The sequence below is a fragment of the Sphaerodactylus townsendi genome, linkage group LG11 (genome assembly GCF_021028975.2).
Source record: "Sphaerodactylus townsendi isolate TG3544 linkage group LG11, MPM_Stown_v2.3, whole genome shotgun sequence".
In the NCBI taxonomy this organism is placed as follows: Eukaryota; Metazoa; Chordata; class Lepidosauria; order Squamata; family Sphaerodactylidae; genus Sphaerodactylus; species Sphaerodactylus townsendi.
The window spans coordinates 1,444,683-1,461,332 of NC_059435.1; the positions used below are offsets into that span (position 1 = coordinate 1,444,683).

A 16,650-nucleotide genomic window follows, 5' to 3' on the forward strand; every position below is an offset into this window, starting at 1 on the left:
AAGTGTTGGAATGCAAGTTTCCTCATGGGTCAAACTTGTTCTACTCATCATATGGACAAACACTAGGTGGTAGAGTCTTGGAGCAGATACTATTAATCTAATGATAAGTTAACAGCATTTGCTCAGGGATTGCAAAACACCAATATGGTTGTTGAAATAGTAAGTAAGCCAGTGAAACCCTCCTCCAAATGTGTTGAATGCAAGTTTCATCGGTCAAACTTGTTCTACTCATCATGGACAAACACTAGGTGGCGTCTTGAGCAGATCCCATTAACCTATGATAAGTTAACAGCATTTGCTCAGGATTGCAAAACCAATCAAATTTCCATTGAAATAGTAAGCACGTGTAAAACCCCAAAATGTGTTGAATGCAAGTTTCCTCATGGGTCAAACTTTTCCAACTACTCATCATGGACAAACACTATTAGGTAGAGTCTTGAGCATGCAGATACCATTAACTCCATGATAAGTTAACATCATTTGCTTAGGATTTCAAAACACCAATTTGGCTGGAAATAGTAAGTGCCAGCGAAACCCTCCTTAAACAGTTCACTGGTCAAACTTGTCCTACTCATCGTATGGACATACACCAGGGAGAGTCTTGAGCAGACTTCTATTAACTCATGATAAGTTAATGGCATTTTGCTCCAGATTGCAAACACCTAATTTGGCTGAAATACTTCAAGCACGGTAAACCCCAAATGTGTTGGATCAACACCGGAAGTTTCCTCACGCTGGCCAAACTCTTGTCCCACCCATCAGCGGACAAACACTAGGTATGCCTTGAGCAGATCCCATTAACCTATGATGTTAACAGCATTTTACCAAGATTCTCAAAACACCAATTTGGCTGAAATAGTAAGGCACGCAGTAAAACCCCGCGTGTTGAATGCAAGTTTCCTCATGGGTCAAACTTCTTCTACCCATCATGAACAAACACTAGGTAGAGTCTTGAGCAGATCCTATTAACCTATGATAAGTTAACAGCATTTGCTCAAGATTGCCAAACACGAATTTGGGTGAAAAATTAAGTACGTGTAAAACCCCAAGTGTGTTGAATGCAAGTTTCCTCCTGGGTCAAACTTGTTCTAATCATCATGGACAAACACTAGGTGGCGTCTTGAGCAGATACCATTTACCTATGATAAGTTAACAGCATTTGCTCAGGATTGCAAAACACGAATTTGGCTGAAATAATAAGTATGTATAAAACCCCAAATGTGTTGAATGCAAGTTTCCTCACGGGTCAAACTTGTCCTACTCATCATGGACAAACACTAGGTGGCGTCTTGAGCAGATCCTATTAATCTCTGATAAGTTAACAGCATTAGTTCAGGATTGCAAAACATGAACTTGGCTGAAATAGTAAGTATGTGTAAAACCCCAAATGTGTTGAATGCAAGTGTGACGAATGCATTCAGCCTGCATTCAGGTTACAGGGTGGACCCGCCCCTTAAAGAGTTAAGCCCTGGCCAACCCTGATTGGCCAGAGGAAAAAGGCAGTGTCTATATAAACTGTCAGCGCTAGAGCTGAGGGGTTCTTCTTTTTGGAGTCTTCAGACTTTGTGGCTCTGACTGAGCTTGTGTGCCCTAGGGTACTTTTTGATGACAGAGTGAGGAGAATCGGACTAGATCTCTCACTGCTGTGGTGTTGGAATAGCTGAAATAGTAAGTACGTGTAAGACCCCAAATATATTGAATGGAAGTTTCCTCATGGGTCAAACTTGTCCTACTCATCATGGACAAACACTAGGTGGCGTCTTGAGCAGATCCCATTAACCTATGATATGTTAACAGCATTTGCTCAGGATTGCAAAACACCAATTTGGCTGAAATAGTAAGTGCCAGTAAAACCCCAAATGTGTTGAAATCAAGTTTTCTCAAGGTTAAAACTTGTCCTACTCATCATGGACAAACACTAGGTAGAGTCTTGAGCAGATCCCATTAATCTATGATAAGTTAACAGCATTTGCTCAGGATTGCAAAACACCAATTTGGCTGAAATAGTAAGTGCCTGTAAAACCCCAAATGTGTTGAAACTGCTCCTACCTATCATGAACAAACACTAGGTGGAGTCTTGAGCAGACCCCATCAACCTATTATAAGTTACCTGCATATGCTCAGGATTGCAAATCACGAAATTGGCTGAAATACTAAGTGCCTGTAAAAGCCCAAATGTGTTGAATACTCGTTTCCTCACGGGTCAAACTGATCTTACGCATCATGGACAAACAGTAGGTGGCGTCTTGAGCAGACCCCATCAACCTATGATAAGTTAAGTGCATTTGCTCAGGATTGCAAAACACGAATTTGGCTGTAATAGTAAGTGCTCACGGGTCAAACTGCTCCTAGGCATCATGGACAAACACCAGGTGGGTTCCAGAGCAGATCCCATTAACCTTTGATAAATTAAAAGCTGAAATAGTAAGTACGTGTAAGACCCCAAATATATTGAATGGAAGTTTCCTCATGGGTCAAACTTGTCCTACTCATCATCGGACAATACACCAGGGTGGCTGCCTTTAGAGCGGCAGATCCCATTAACCTATGATATGGCTCAGGATTGCAAAACACAAATTTGGCTGAAATAGTAAGTGCCTGTAAAACCCCAAATGTGTTGAATGCAAGTTTCCTCACAGGTGAAACTGCTCCTACCTATCATGAACAAACACTAGGTGGCGTCTTGAGCAGATCCCATTAACCTATGATATGGCTCAGGATTGCAAAACACAAATTTGGCTGAAATAGTAAGTGCCTGTAAAACCCCAAATGTGTTGAATGCAAGTTTCCTCACGGGTCAAACTGCTCCTACTCATCATGGACAAACACTACGTGGAGTCTTGCGCTGCTCCCATCATCCTGTTATAAGTTAACTGCATTTGCTCAGGATTGCAAAACATGAAATTGGCTGAAATACTAAGTGCCTGTAAAAGCCCAAATGTGTTGAATGCACATTTCCTCATGGGTGAAACTGCTCCTACATATCATGGACAAACACTAGGTGGAGTCTTGAGCAGACCCCATCAACATATGATAAGTTAACTGCATTTGCTCAGGATTGCAAAACATGAATTTGGCTGTAATAGTAAGTGCCTTTAAAACCCCAAATGTGTTGAATGCAAGTTTCCTCATGGGTCAAACGGCTCCTAGGCATCATGGACAAACACCAGGTGGGTTCTAGAGCAGATCCCATTAACCTATGGTAAGTTAAGTGCATTTGCTCAGGATTGCAAAACACGATTTTGGCTGAAATAGTAAGTGCCTGTAAAACCCCAAATGTGTTGAATGCAAGTTTCCTCATGGGTCAAACTGCTCCTACTCATCATGGACAAACACTAGGTAGAGTCTTCAGCAGATCACCTATGATAAGTTAAGTGCATTTGCTCAGGATTGCAAAACACGAATTTCGCTTAAATAGTAAGTATGTGTAAGACCCCAAATGTGTTGAATGCAAGGTTCCTCACGTGGCGTGAAACTCGCAATCCTACCTTATCATGCAGAAACAACACTACTCCAGGTGGAGTCTTGAGCAGACCTTGCATCAACCTATTATAAGTTACCTGCATTTGGTTTTCAGGGATTGCAAATCACTTAATTTGGCTGTAATAGTATAGTGCCTCGTAAAACCCCCACTGTGTTGAATGCAAGTTTCTTCACGGGTCAAACTTGTCCTACGGCATCATGGACAAACACCAGGTGGGTTCTAGAGCAGATCCCCTTAACCTTTGATGTGTTAACATCATTTGCTCAGGATTGCAAAACACAAATTTGGCTGAAATAGTAAGTACGTGTAAAGACCCGGGTAAATGTAAGGCTGAATGGAAGTTTCCTCATGGGTCAAACTGCTCCTACTCATCATGGACAAACACTAGGTAGAGTCTTGAGCAGATCCCATTGAGTTACGGTATGTTAACAGTATTTGCTCAGGATTGCAAAACACGAATTTGGCTGAAAAAGTAAGTGCCTGTAAAACACCCAATGTGTTGAATGCAAGTTTACTCACGGGTCAAACTGCTCCTACTCATCATGGACAAACACTAGGTGGAGTCTTGCATGGATCCCATCATCCTATTATAAGTTAACAGCATTTGCTCAGTATTGCAAAACACGAAATTGGCTGAAATACTAAGTGCCTGTAAAAGCCCAAATGTGTTGAATGCACGTTTCCTCGCGGCTGAAACTGCTCCTACGTATCATGGACAAACACAAGGTGGAGTCTTGAGCAGACCCCATCAACCTCTGATAAGTTAACTGCATTCGCTCAGGATTGCAAAACACGAATTTGGCTGAAATACTAAGTGCCTGTAAACCCCCAAATGTGTTGAATGCAAGTTTCCTCACGGGTCAAACTGCTCCTAGGCATCATGGACAAACACCAGGTGGGTTCTAGAGCAGATCCCATTAACCTATGGTAAGTTAAGTGCATTTGCTCAGGATTGCAAAACACGAATTTGGCTAAAATAGTAAGTGCCTGTAGAACCCCAAATGTGTTGAATGCAAGTTTCCTCACGAATCGAACTGCTCCTACGTATCCTGGACAAAAACTAGGTGGAGTCTTGAGCAGATCCCATTAACCATATTATAAGTTACCTGCATTTTCTCAGGATTGCAAAACACGAATTTGGCTGAAATAGTGTAAGACCCCAAATGTTTTCAATACAAGTTTCCTCATGGGTCAAACTGCTCATACATATCATGGACAAACACTAGGTTCCGTCTTGAGCAACTCCCATTAACCTATGATAAGTTAAGTGCATTTGCTCAGGATTGAAAAACACAAATTTGGCTGAAATAGTAAGTGCCTTTAAAACCCCAAATGTGTTGAATGCAAGTTTCCTCGTGGGTGAAACTGCTCCTAGGCATCATGGACAAACACCAGGTGGGTTCTAGAGCAGATCCCATTAACTTTTGATAAATTAACAGCATTTGCTCAGGATAGCAAAACACAAATTTGGCTGAAATAGTAAGTACGTGTAAGACCCCAAATGTGTTGAATAGAAGTTTCCTCATAGGTGAAACTGCTCCTACTCATCATGGACAAACACTACGTGGAGTCTTGCGTGGATCCCATCATCCTATTATAAGTTAACTGCATTTGCTCAGGATTGCAAAACACGAAATTGGCTAAAATACTAAGTGCCTGTAAAAGCCCAAATGTTTTGAATGCACGTTTCCTCGTGGGTGAAACTGCTCCTACCTATCATGAACAAACACTAGGTGGAGTCTTGAGCAGACCCCATCAACCTATTATTAGTTACCTGCATTTGCTCAGGATTGCAAATCACGAAATTGGCTGAAATACTAAGTGCCTGTAAAAGCCCAAATGTGTTGAATACTTGTTTCCTCACGGGTCAAACTGATCTTACGCATCATGGACAAACAGTAGGTGGCGTCTTGAGCAGACCCCATCAACCTATGATAAGTTAACTGCATTTGCTCAGGATTGCAAAACACGAAATTGGCTGAAATACTAAGTGCCTGTAAAAGCCCAAATGTGTTGAATGCACGTTTCCTCACGGGTGAAACTGCTCCTACGTATCATGGACCAACACTAGGTGGAGTCTTGAGCAGATCCTATTAATCTATGATAAGTTAACTGCATTTGCTCAGGATTGCAAATCACGAATTTGGCTGTAATAGTAAGTGCCTGTAAAACCCCAAATGTGTTGAATGCAAGTTTCCTCACGGGTCAAACTGCTCCTAGGCATCATGGACAAACACCAGGTGGGTTCTAGAGCAGATCCCATTAACCTATGATAAGTTAACAGCATTTGCTCAGGATTGCAAAACACCAATTTGGCTGAAATAGTAAGTACGTGTAAGACCCCGAAGGTGTTGAATGGAAGTTTCCTCATGGGTCAAACTGCTCCTACTCATCATGGAGAAACACTAGGTAGAGTCTTGAGCAGATCCCATTGAGTTACGGTATGTTAACAGTATTTGCTCAGGATTGCAAAACACGAATTTGGCTGCAATAGTTAGTACGTGTAAAAACCCAAATGTGTTGAATGCAAGTTTCCTCACGGGTCAAACTTGTTCTACTCATATTGGACAAACACTAGGTAGAGTCTTGAGCAGATCCCATTAAGCTATGATAAGTTAAGTGCATTTGCTCAGGATTGCAAAACACGAATTTGGCTAAAATAGTAAATACGTGTAAGACCCCAAATGTGTTGAATGCAAGTTTCCTCACGGGTCGAACTGCTCCTAGGCATCATGGACAAAAACTAGGTTGAGTCTTGAGCAGATCCATTAACCATATTATAAGTTACCTGCATTTTCTCAGGATTGCAAAACACGAATTTGGCTGAAATAGTTAGTACGTGTAAGACCCCAAATGTGTTGAATACAAGTTTCCTCACGGGTGAAACTGCTCATACGTATCATGGACAAACACTAGGTTCCGTCTTGAGCAGATTCCATTAACCTATGATAAGTTAAGTGCATTTGCTCAGGATTGCAAAACACAAATTTGGCTGAAATAGTAAGTGCCTGTAAAACCCCAAATGTGTTGAATGCAAGTTTCCTCACGGGTGAAACTGCTCCTACCTATCATGAACAAACACTAGGTGGAGTCTTGAGCAGACCCCATCAACCTATTATAAGTTACCTGCATTTGCTCAGGATTGCAAATCACGAAATTGGCTGAAATAGTAAGTGCCTGTAAAACCCCAATTGTGTTGAATGCAAGTTTCTTCATGGGTCAAACTGCTCCTAGGCATCATGGACAAACACCAGGTGGGTTCTAGAGCAGATCCCATTAACCTTTGATAAGTTAACAGCATTTGCTCAGGATTGCAAAACACAAATTTGGCTGAAATAGTAAGTACGTGTAAGACCCCAAATGTGTTGAATGGAAGTTTCCTCATGGGTCAAACTGCTCCTACTCATCATGGACAAACACTAGGTAGAGTCTTGAGCAGATCCCATTGAGTTACGGTATGTTAACAGTATTTGTTACTATTTGAAAAGGACCTTGTTGCTTGGTGAACTTCACTTCTGGTGGAAATTGTGCATGTGTGTGATAAACCTTGGTGTAGAAGGAGCTCAGTGCAAGGAAGCTGTGTGTGGGCACGGAGGATCAAGTGGGGAACCATGTGTTGCACTTTCTCTGGGTTTCCTTTTTCCTCCCCACACTACAGCAGTTCCTCCCATTTCATAATAATCAGAAGGGCCTTCTTTTTGTTTTATTTTAACACTGAAGGTCTGCTGCTGGAGTGATAGATGATGGTCCGTTTCACACAACACCAAAACAAAAAAAAAGTCTGTGGGGAAACCTTAAAGAGAGGCGGCTGCCACTTTTTGCTCTGCACACCCAAAATAAGACATCTGGGGAACATCTTAAAAAGAGGTGGCTCCTGGTATGCTTTAAAGACAGCAAAGGTGTCAGAGGGGAAAAGAGGGTGTTTCCTGCCCGACTGTTTTGCTCTCTGGTCAGTTTTACCCCTCTGCTTGTCCCAGTGGCACAGTGCCCATAGGGCAGGCGCAACACCCTGGGCATGCCCCAGGGCGGGGATGTGGCCAGGGTGTAGCCAGTGTTCTGGGGTATGGTGGGGTGTGCACGTACTCTGGGGTGCAGTTCCTCCTCACTCTGCCCCTGGCTTGTGCCCAACATTTTGTATGCAGCTGAAGGGATTCTCCCTGCTGCCATTTGCTGAAGGTTTTCCCAGGACGTTTGCTCTGCAAGCTCCAATCCTGCGCACCTTTTCAGCCCAAAATGTACGTAGTTGGACTCAGCTGGCTCTGTTGACTCTGACAATATAGTTTTCCTATTTTTAAATTATTTTCGAGGAGCTATCTTCTTAGCTAAGCAGGCACACATAAAAGAACAGCCACTCTGAGGACTGCTTTACCTCCCATTGAGAAGCACTGGATAGGCCTGTCCTTCATGTCTTAATTTTTTCTTAGAAAAACGAAGAGTCTGAGTACGGGCAGATCCTCTGAGACTCAATCTGCAGCTGGCGGGGGTGGTGGTGGTGGTGTCCTGATAAAAGCGGGGCCGGAGGAAGAGCAGCCAGGTTGTGGCCGAGCAGCTGGGCATCCAGAGTAGCCACTGATTCCCTCATTCCTCTGTGGCCACAGTCTGCCCTATTCAAAGGAATGATCTCTCATCTGGAGATTGTGTAGTATACAAAGTTTCATAGGACTCATAAAAACATTGTCTTCATGAACATTTCACTCATTCAAAAAGGAAAAAGGAAGGACAATATCCCCATGTTTCCAACTTTAACTTAATAAATGGAAGAAGTCATCATACTTTTTCATATTGTAACTACTGAGGAAGAGAAACTTCGTGTAAAGAAGCATTCCACTCATTCCAAAAGGGGGAAAATGTTCTCAAGGAAAAAAATATTTCAAAAATGTTTCCTCCCCGTGAACGTTTCTGTTCTTTTTTCTTTTTCAGGGCAAATTCAACTTGTTCTCCTTGGAACCTTCCTAAAACCACCGACAAAGAACCAATGGAAGAATACAGCAGCTGCCCAAATGAGGATGTCTGATGTGTAGGGTGATTACTTGATAAAAAGCTTATTAATCATGGCTTTACTTCAGTGCGTAAAGTGAACGTGCTAATGTAGAACCCAAAGCATCAACAATGAACTGGAGGTATGCTGCTTCTTTAAGAGGAACCGCTGAACTGTTAGTGCATACACTTCAGGTTCCTTTGCAAGGTTGTCCATCCAGGTGACAGATGCTCTGGGAAAACGAGAGGACTCCACAAACAACAAACAAGCTGCATCAACTGCTACTTTATCAATTGCGCTAAGCCCACATATAAAGTGCAATACATAAAGTGCAACCAGTGAAAAGTGCAAACAACATCAGAGCCTAGACTCTTACAATACTACACATATCACATCACTCTACAACATAGTCAAGGTGACTAAACGATGTCTTCTTCACTCGGTCCTGTGTCTTCGTCCGTATAGGTCCGTGGTGGCGAACCTTTGGCACTCCAGATGTTATGGACTAAATTCCCATCAACCCCTTCCAGCATAGCCAATTGGCCATGATGGCAGGGGCTGATGGGAATTGTAGTCCATAACATCTGGAGTGCCAAAGGTTCGCCACCACTGGTATAGGTACTTGGACGGGACCTCTTCTTTGAAGATAATCAATCACTTATCAATAGCTGCATATACTGCATTCCAGTCAGTAGAAGTAGGTCTATATGGCAATGTGGACCAGTCTGAGCCAAGTCCGTCAATTAAATATCCAATAATAAACGGGTTGCGCTACTGTAACCGTTTTCGATAGATTCTTCTTCAGATTACAATTCTTCGATCTTAATCGGGATAATTACTCAAGGTGACTTCCTCACATCCATTCAGTTTCCCTTCTAAAGGGAACGAGAGGACTCCCAAGGACCCGGTGGTCAAAGATGCCGCTCTGCAGACCTTCTCAAGAGCTACCTCATTTCATACTGTCAAAGGAGCCTTTCTTGAGAGCATTCTCAGCCTCCTCAGGTAATTTCGCTCCTGTATTCAGGGCAGTCATAGGACCGACTTTTAACTCATCCATGGCCTCCTTCGTCAAGGCATCATGATGTTTGGCAATGGCATGCAGGGTACTTCCACACCCGGCAGTGGCCCACTCTCTTCTAATCATTTCAAGGAGGCACTTTGGAAAAAGGCATCCTGGGATGGGGTCAGCCGGTTGTTGAAAGGCTCTGGTGTCATATTGTTCAGCTTGTTCAGGTGGTGCCTGAGATGCTTAACCTGGTAGCTTAATGTGTTACTGACTTTACACAATAAATGCTTGACACATTTACTGGGAAAAAAGTCAAATTACCCAAAAATGATTCTTCCAGGTCCATCCCACCCTCTGTCATGAAGATGGTGAGTTTTTTAAGTGCCTCCCAACCCTGGGGATGGGGGAGGGAACAAAATACATTGAATTTTCCTCCTCTTCAGTACCATACTCGGGAGTAGGGAATCGCCTTGCCCTTTTTGTTGGAGCACCATGTTATTTGGTTCTAATTTGCCCCGCTGGTCCTTGTTGTCTGGGGCTCACAGGAATTTGCGAGGGGGTGGGGGGGATGACATCCTTCAATGTGGGCATTGGTGATTCAGGGCTCCTGGTGGTTTCTGAGCCCTATCTAGCTCTCCCTTTAAACTGCTGCCCCAAAAGGAACTGAATTAGGGTCCAGGGAAACGTTTCCGCCAAATTTGCCATATGTGTGGGAACTTGAGGGGCGGAAAATGGTGCCACCAGAATCTGAGGAGCAGAAAACTTAAGGCTCCCCACCAAAAGTGCACTGAGTGGATTTATGGCTCGTGGCTGCAGAGTGGGTCCTTGGAACACCATTCCCAGTGCTTAAGGGCCCCAATCTCCACCAGCCAGATTAGAAGAACTCCACAAAATTAAAGGGGCTGGCTCACCCCCACTCTGGCCACAGATTCAGGCGACCAGATCAACAGCTGGAATCAGAATCAGTGGGCCGGGGAGATCGCATGATGCTCCCACTAATCCCTGCAACAAGGCAGCCGTGGGTTGGGGCAGCTCTGGTGGAGCGGGCGCCCGGTCCTCGTCCCTTCAGGCAAGCTCAACCCAGCCCAGCTCCCTTGGAGCCCGGAGATCTTCCAGCACAAGGTGACTTCTCTTTGTCCCCTTCTTCGATTTAGGCTCCACAGCCATGGAGGACTACTATTTTCCTTGGTCATCCTAAACCTTTCCACAGTGGAGCTTCTCCAGAGGGCTATGGAAACTGGAAGGAAGGAGGAAGACAGTCTCCTGAAAATCCCGGGAGGAACAGAAGTTTTCCATAGATCTGCCTGGACCTCCTGTGAATGACAGAGTAGGGGGGATCTCAACATCATGTTTGGCAGCAGAATTTGGTTTTGCTGCTGCTGTTTCCTGAGCCACACCAGGAACAGGTTAGGATGGGGTTTTTTTTAATTAGTGTGAAATTTCCACTGAAAGTTCTAAGTGTGCTCTGTAGTGGTACAGCAGAAGAGTAGCATCCACAGTACAAAGTAGCCCCACTGGGCCCCGCTTGGTGTTTGGGCTGGAGGAAAGTGAGCGGGGGAATGGGGAGGCTGTTGCTGGGCCCAGTGGGACAGCTGTGGCACTTTGCTGGGCCTGGCTTGGTGCTTGGGGTGGGGAACGGTGGGAGGGGGGATGGGGAGACTGTTGCTGGACCCCACAAGGCATTTGGATCAGCGGGCACCAGGACCCAACGAGAGCATTCTACAAAGAAGAAGGTCCACAAAGTGGGGGGCAGATAATTCAAAACAGTGTTGACAGTTTATGAAACAATGTGAAAAATGGTGCCGGCATGGTACACGCTGGAACAATGATGAGGTGCACGATCACAATACAGCCAGCACTGCACTTGTCGGCACTCCCCCCCTGCCCAGCCCGTCGAGCCTCTGACCAGTCAGTACCGCCCACCGCACACCTTGAAGACCAAGACTTTAATGGTGAGGATCACTCTTTATGGCATATCTTAGCACCTTTTTATGAAATCCTGTGCTTCAAACTCAACTTTATGATTCTTGATTTAAGCAACTGATGGTGATGAAAATGTGTGCAAAGATGTGACCATTCCCCTGTCAATAGCTGTCTGAACTGTTTCCAAACAGGCCACATAGCCCAGCAAGTGCTTTGATCCCATGAATGGCACCCTCAATGAAGAAGCAAGCTGCTCCAGCCCACACTCTAGTACATCTCACACCACACACCTTATGAAGACACAACATATGATTTAACTTTTAATATTTTCAAACGAACGATAATATAGACAGAAAAGTTCTAACAGCAACACACCCAGAACATTTTTTCAAAAATCCTTGTAGCTTTTCAAAGTTTTATCTCCACTTTTTAGAACCTGGATCTGAGGATATCTCATTCATCTTCTGGGCTGAAATGAAACAGGAGTGATGGGTTTTGTTCCATAACACTTTATACCAGATAAAGCAAAGTCAGAAGAAGTCACAAGAAAGTAACAAAGTTTTACATATGTGGAAAATAAATACTGTAATGCATGGATTTGGGGGGGAGGGGAAAATATTATATTCAAGTTACCTCCAGTCAAAATTATGGGACAAAATTATGTAATGACTTTGTGGACTAGCCTATTTCTGCATAGATAGATAGATAGATTAGATAAGATAGAATAGATAGATGACACTTCATCCAAATTTCAGTGTGATTTGTAACAGAAATGCTTGAAAATATGCTAGACAATAAGGCTAACACTACAAGGTCAAAATAGCCATTTGTACATAATCCACTGCTTTGTCACTTTGATTTGCAGCCATGCAAGTAATCTGTTGTGGGTCTTCTGGGCTGTGTGGTTGTGGTCCGGTAATTTTTGCTCCCACTACCAGACCGTGATCATGCAGCCCAGAAAACCTCCAATAGCCCATTGATTGTGGCCATGAATCCTTTGACAATATATTCTGCAACATATACTGAATACATATCCAGACACAGCTGAAGCCAAAGGATGACCCCTCCCTGCCCCCAACAGAAGGCGAAGGGCAGGGGAAGCAAGCAAGAGGCCTGTGCAGACCTGTGCAGAATCAGTCCCCCAGGCCAGCCCTGTCTGTCTAGTGCTGCAGCCAGAATGCTGCCTGGAGCAGGTCACAGAGATCACTCTGGTCTTCTTCCACCTGCACTGGCTCCCGATTAGCTTCCAGGCCCAATTCAAGGTGCTGCTGCTGTCCTGAGGGTGGGCATACACTGCTTCAGGTGACCCGGTCACCTGAGGCAAGACAGGTGGCCACCAGAGGAAGGGCCTTTATGCTCATGGCATTAAAATCACAGCATTCCCTCCCCAGGGGATTTTTCTATCCCTCTCAATTGTTGCTGACCTCTTTTGCTTTCTTTTATTTAGGGTGGTCTGCCAATGTGAAATACGTTATACTTTGAAATTTTAAATGTTTGAAATAAACCATCTTCCTCCAAGCAGTTCAGGAAACAGGCCTGTTTTATCCTAATAGCTCTGTGGGGTAGGATAGACTGAGAGGCCCTTTCCACACCGCAATGGTGTGGGGGTGCGTCAGCATAAACAGAAGCTGGGGCAAGATAGCCAGGGGACACGCCCCCACAGCCTGGAGCAGCGGCTCTGGAGTCGCAGGCCAGGGGTGTGTGTCCCCTAGCCTCTGCAACAAGCCGGAAGCCAGGAGACAAGGCAGGCGTTTGGGAAAGAGGGGGGGATGGCGCCTTCCAGCCGCTGCTGTTCGCATGGCAGTGGTTGGAAGCTGCTGTTTCCGAAATACCTCGCTCAGGGAGCGAGGTTCAGAAACAGCGGCTTCGCGCCACTCGGGGGTTGCGAGGCCGTGCGAACCCCTCCCCAGGGATGCTGTTTTTAGCATCCCTGGGACGCTGTATCCTGCCCATGCGGAAACAGCCAGAGGCAACAACTGGCTCCAGGTCAGCTACAGTCAACGCCGTGCCTGGCGAGTGTTTTTAGAAAGTGTGTGTGTGTGTGTGTGGGGGGGGGGGCCCTGGTCGGTTGTGTCAAGAGAGCACAGAGTCTGGTATGTAAAAGGGGGCAGTTCAGAATAACCCCCAAACCTTTTCATTTATTGCTACAGAAGAACTGGCAGGTTGAGCTGTGCTTCTTTTCTCCCCGAGTCCATTCCATTAGCACTCACTGAAGCACACGCTGGACTCCGCCATCAATGCCAGCAAGCAGGGCACGGGGGAAACTGAACTACACCCATCTTAGAGTTATCAGGGCATACTGAACAATCCAACAATCAAGGCTGTGTCACTAGTGTCTAATGGGTGGAGCCCAGAGATCAGGGCTTTTTTAGCGGTGGCACGTAACCTTTGGAATGCCCTCCCTCTTGAGATTTGCTTAGCGCACTGATCTCCCTTTTCTCTTCCAATTCCAATTTCCAAAACCTTTAATGGCATAAGAAAAACAATAAAGTGCAATAATCTATAAAATGACATAAAATTTTTATTTAATTCAATCTTCTATTAAAATATTGTTTTTCTACTATGTTAAAATTAAGGGTCTGTAACCACTGGCTCTGGGCTGTTATTTGGCTTTATCCTGGAGATTTTCAAAGTTTCCGTGAAGAACTTGGCCACATTCCATACTTTTCTCCCTTTCTCTTTAAAAAAAGAAATTCACAGTACCTCATGTATTTATTTATTTATTTCCTGCACAGAAGTATGCTGACCTTTAACCTCCTCTGGCTGTGCAGCTGGTAGATGGCTGCTGTGGTGAACCCCCTTCACGTGTCAATGCCTCAAAGTGCTCAGGAAACACTCCTGCCTCATTTTTTAAACTTCTACTTAATTGTTTTCCTTTAGTAATTAGATGACACATATAATAGGACCATTGAATTTGAGAAGTACTACTCAAGGTAAGCTCAAAACCATAAAACAAGAAATGGGATTGGTTCTGGTGGGTTTTCCGGGCTGTATGCCCATGGTCTAGTGGATCTTGTTCCTAACGTTTCGCCTGCATCTGTGGCTGGCATCTTCAGAGCTGTATCACAGAGAGAAGTCTGTTACACACTGTGTCCATGAAAGCCTTCGACAATAAAAGAAATGGGATGTTTACACACTGCATTCCTGGGAGCGAGTGAGCTAAAGTGCATTGCGTTAGGCCATTTTCAGTCAAAAAATTGCGAAGTGTTTTACTCAGGAAATGACAAACCTAGAAGAAATAGAGTTGCTCTACTAGTGAGGTGAGATGTCACACAGGTGGTCAGGGGCTATCAGACAAAGGCTACAAGGGAAACATGTCAGCATCACCATCATTCAGGTTTACATTCAGATTATAGATGCTACTGAGGAAGAAATTGAAAGCTTTCATGAAAGCATCCAGGAAGAAATTGATCACACACCTAAACAGGATGTGCTGAAAATCATACATGATTGGAAAGCAAAAGTGGGAAACAAAGCAGAATCAAATATTGTTGAGAGATTTTGGCTAGGAGCACAAAATGAAGCAGGAGAGCAACTCATACATTTCTGAGATGGCAACAATTTGTTCATTGCAAACACAAGTTTCAGGCAACAGAGCAGAAAGTCATCTACATGGAAATAACTGGATATAACTGGCCAACATAGGAATCAAATGGGTTACAGAATCAGAAGCACAGTTAGATTTGAGTCCACTAGGAAACAAGAGTTTCAGGGTACAAGCTTTTAAGAAGGTCCCTTCATCAGACACAGTAGAACAGAAGAAGAGATTTGAGTTCTTCTATTGGAAAATGGGATGGGGAATTATTGTAAAGAATGTATTGTTGAAGGCTTTCACGACCGGATTCAACTGGTTCTGGTGGATTTTCTGGGCTGTGTGGTGGACACTGTGTAACAGACTTTCCTCTGTGATACACCTCTGAAGATGCCAGCCACAGATGCAGGCGAAACGTTAGGAACAAGATCCACCAGACCACAGCCACACAGCCCGGAAAACCCACCACAACCAGTTGTAAAGAATGCTTGTAAAAATGCAAAGGTACAATATATATTCTAATCAGCTTGGTCAGAGCAGAGGGGGAATTCTTGGAGAAAGAAAATTAGCATCTGTAGGGAGATTTTAAAAATCCTGTGACCCTATTCAGCCCTGTTCTAAACTTGTGAATTAACTCAATTTCAGCAATCTTGTACTGTAATTTCCCTCTGAGAGTTCCTTGTTTGAGGACAACCACTCTTAGGTCAGCAACCTTGCAGATTAAAAGGTTCTTCCACTGGTTTTTGAATGTTGCTATTTTCCAATCAACAAAGGTGTCAGACAAGTATTTTATCTCCCTATCTCTTCAATCTATATCCAGAACATATAATGAGGAAAGCTAGATTAGATTTAGAGGAAGGCAGAGTGAAATTTGGTGAAAGGAGCATTAACAATTTTAGATATGCCAGTGATACCACATTACTGGCAAAAAATAGTTAAGAATTGAAATGACTACTGATGAAGCTTAAAGAAGAAAGGACCAAAGCAGGACTACAGCTGAATATCAAGAAGACAAAAGTAATGATTACTGGGGAATCATGCAACTTTTATGATCAATGATGAAGAAACTGAAATGGTTCAAGATTTTCTTTTCCTTGGTTCCATCATCAACCAGGAAATAAACCACAATCAAGAAATGTAAAGGAGATGGAGACTGAAAGAGCAGTCAGAGTTATTCAGTAGTGGAATCAGCTGCCTAAGAAAGTTGTAAGTTTTGTCGAAGGCTTTCACGGCCGGATTCAACTGGTTCTGGTGGGTTTTCCGGGCTGTGTGGCCGTGGTCTGGTAGATTTTGTTCGTAATGTTTCGCCTGCATCTGTGGCTGGCATCTTCAGAGGTGTATCACAGAGAAAAGTGTGAAACAGACTTTTCTCTGTGATACACTTCTGAAGATGCCAGCCACAGATGCAGGCGAAATGTTAGGAACAAAATCCACCAGACCACGGCCACACAGCCCGGAAAACCCACCAGAAAAAGTTGTAAGTTCCTCCTCGCTGGTGGTCTTTAAGCAGTGGCTGGACAAATACTTTTCAGGAATGCTCTAGACTGATCCTGAATTGAGTAGGGGGTTGGTCTAGATGGTCTGTATGGTCCCTTCCAAGCAGCTGCAGAATTCCCCAGGTTGATGTCCAAGTTTCCCAAGTGGCAAGGATCCAAAAAGGCCACAAAGAAGACACCCAGGCAAGCCAAGGGGCTCTAAGAATTTTCCACTGCCCACTGGAAGGAGGG

General features: G+C 44.1%; 1 protein-coding gene across 1 annotated transcript in view; it reads right to left on the reverse strand.

The window, feature by feature from the left end:
• Nucleotides 1-9,089: 9,089 nt before the first annotated feature.
• The window catches only part of CENPC (centromere protein C), a 36,767-nt gene continuing 29,206 nt past the window's right edge, over nt 9,090-16,650 (reverse strand). The window contains exon 16 of the mRNA XM_048511282.1: nt 9,090-10,781. Within this exon, the coding sequence (XP_048367239.1) occupies nt 10,697-10,781 (85 nt within the window). The 3' untranslated portion in view covers nt 9,090-10,696. The remainder of the gene's footprint in view (nt 10,782-16,650) is intronic.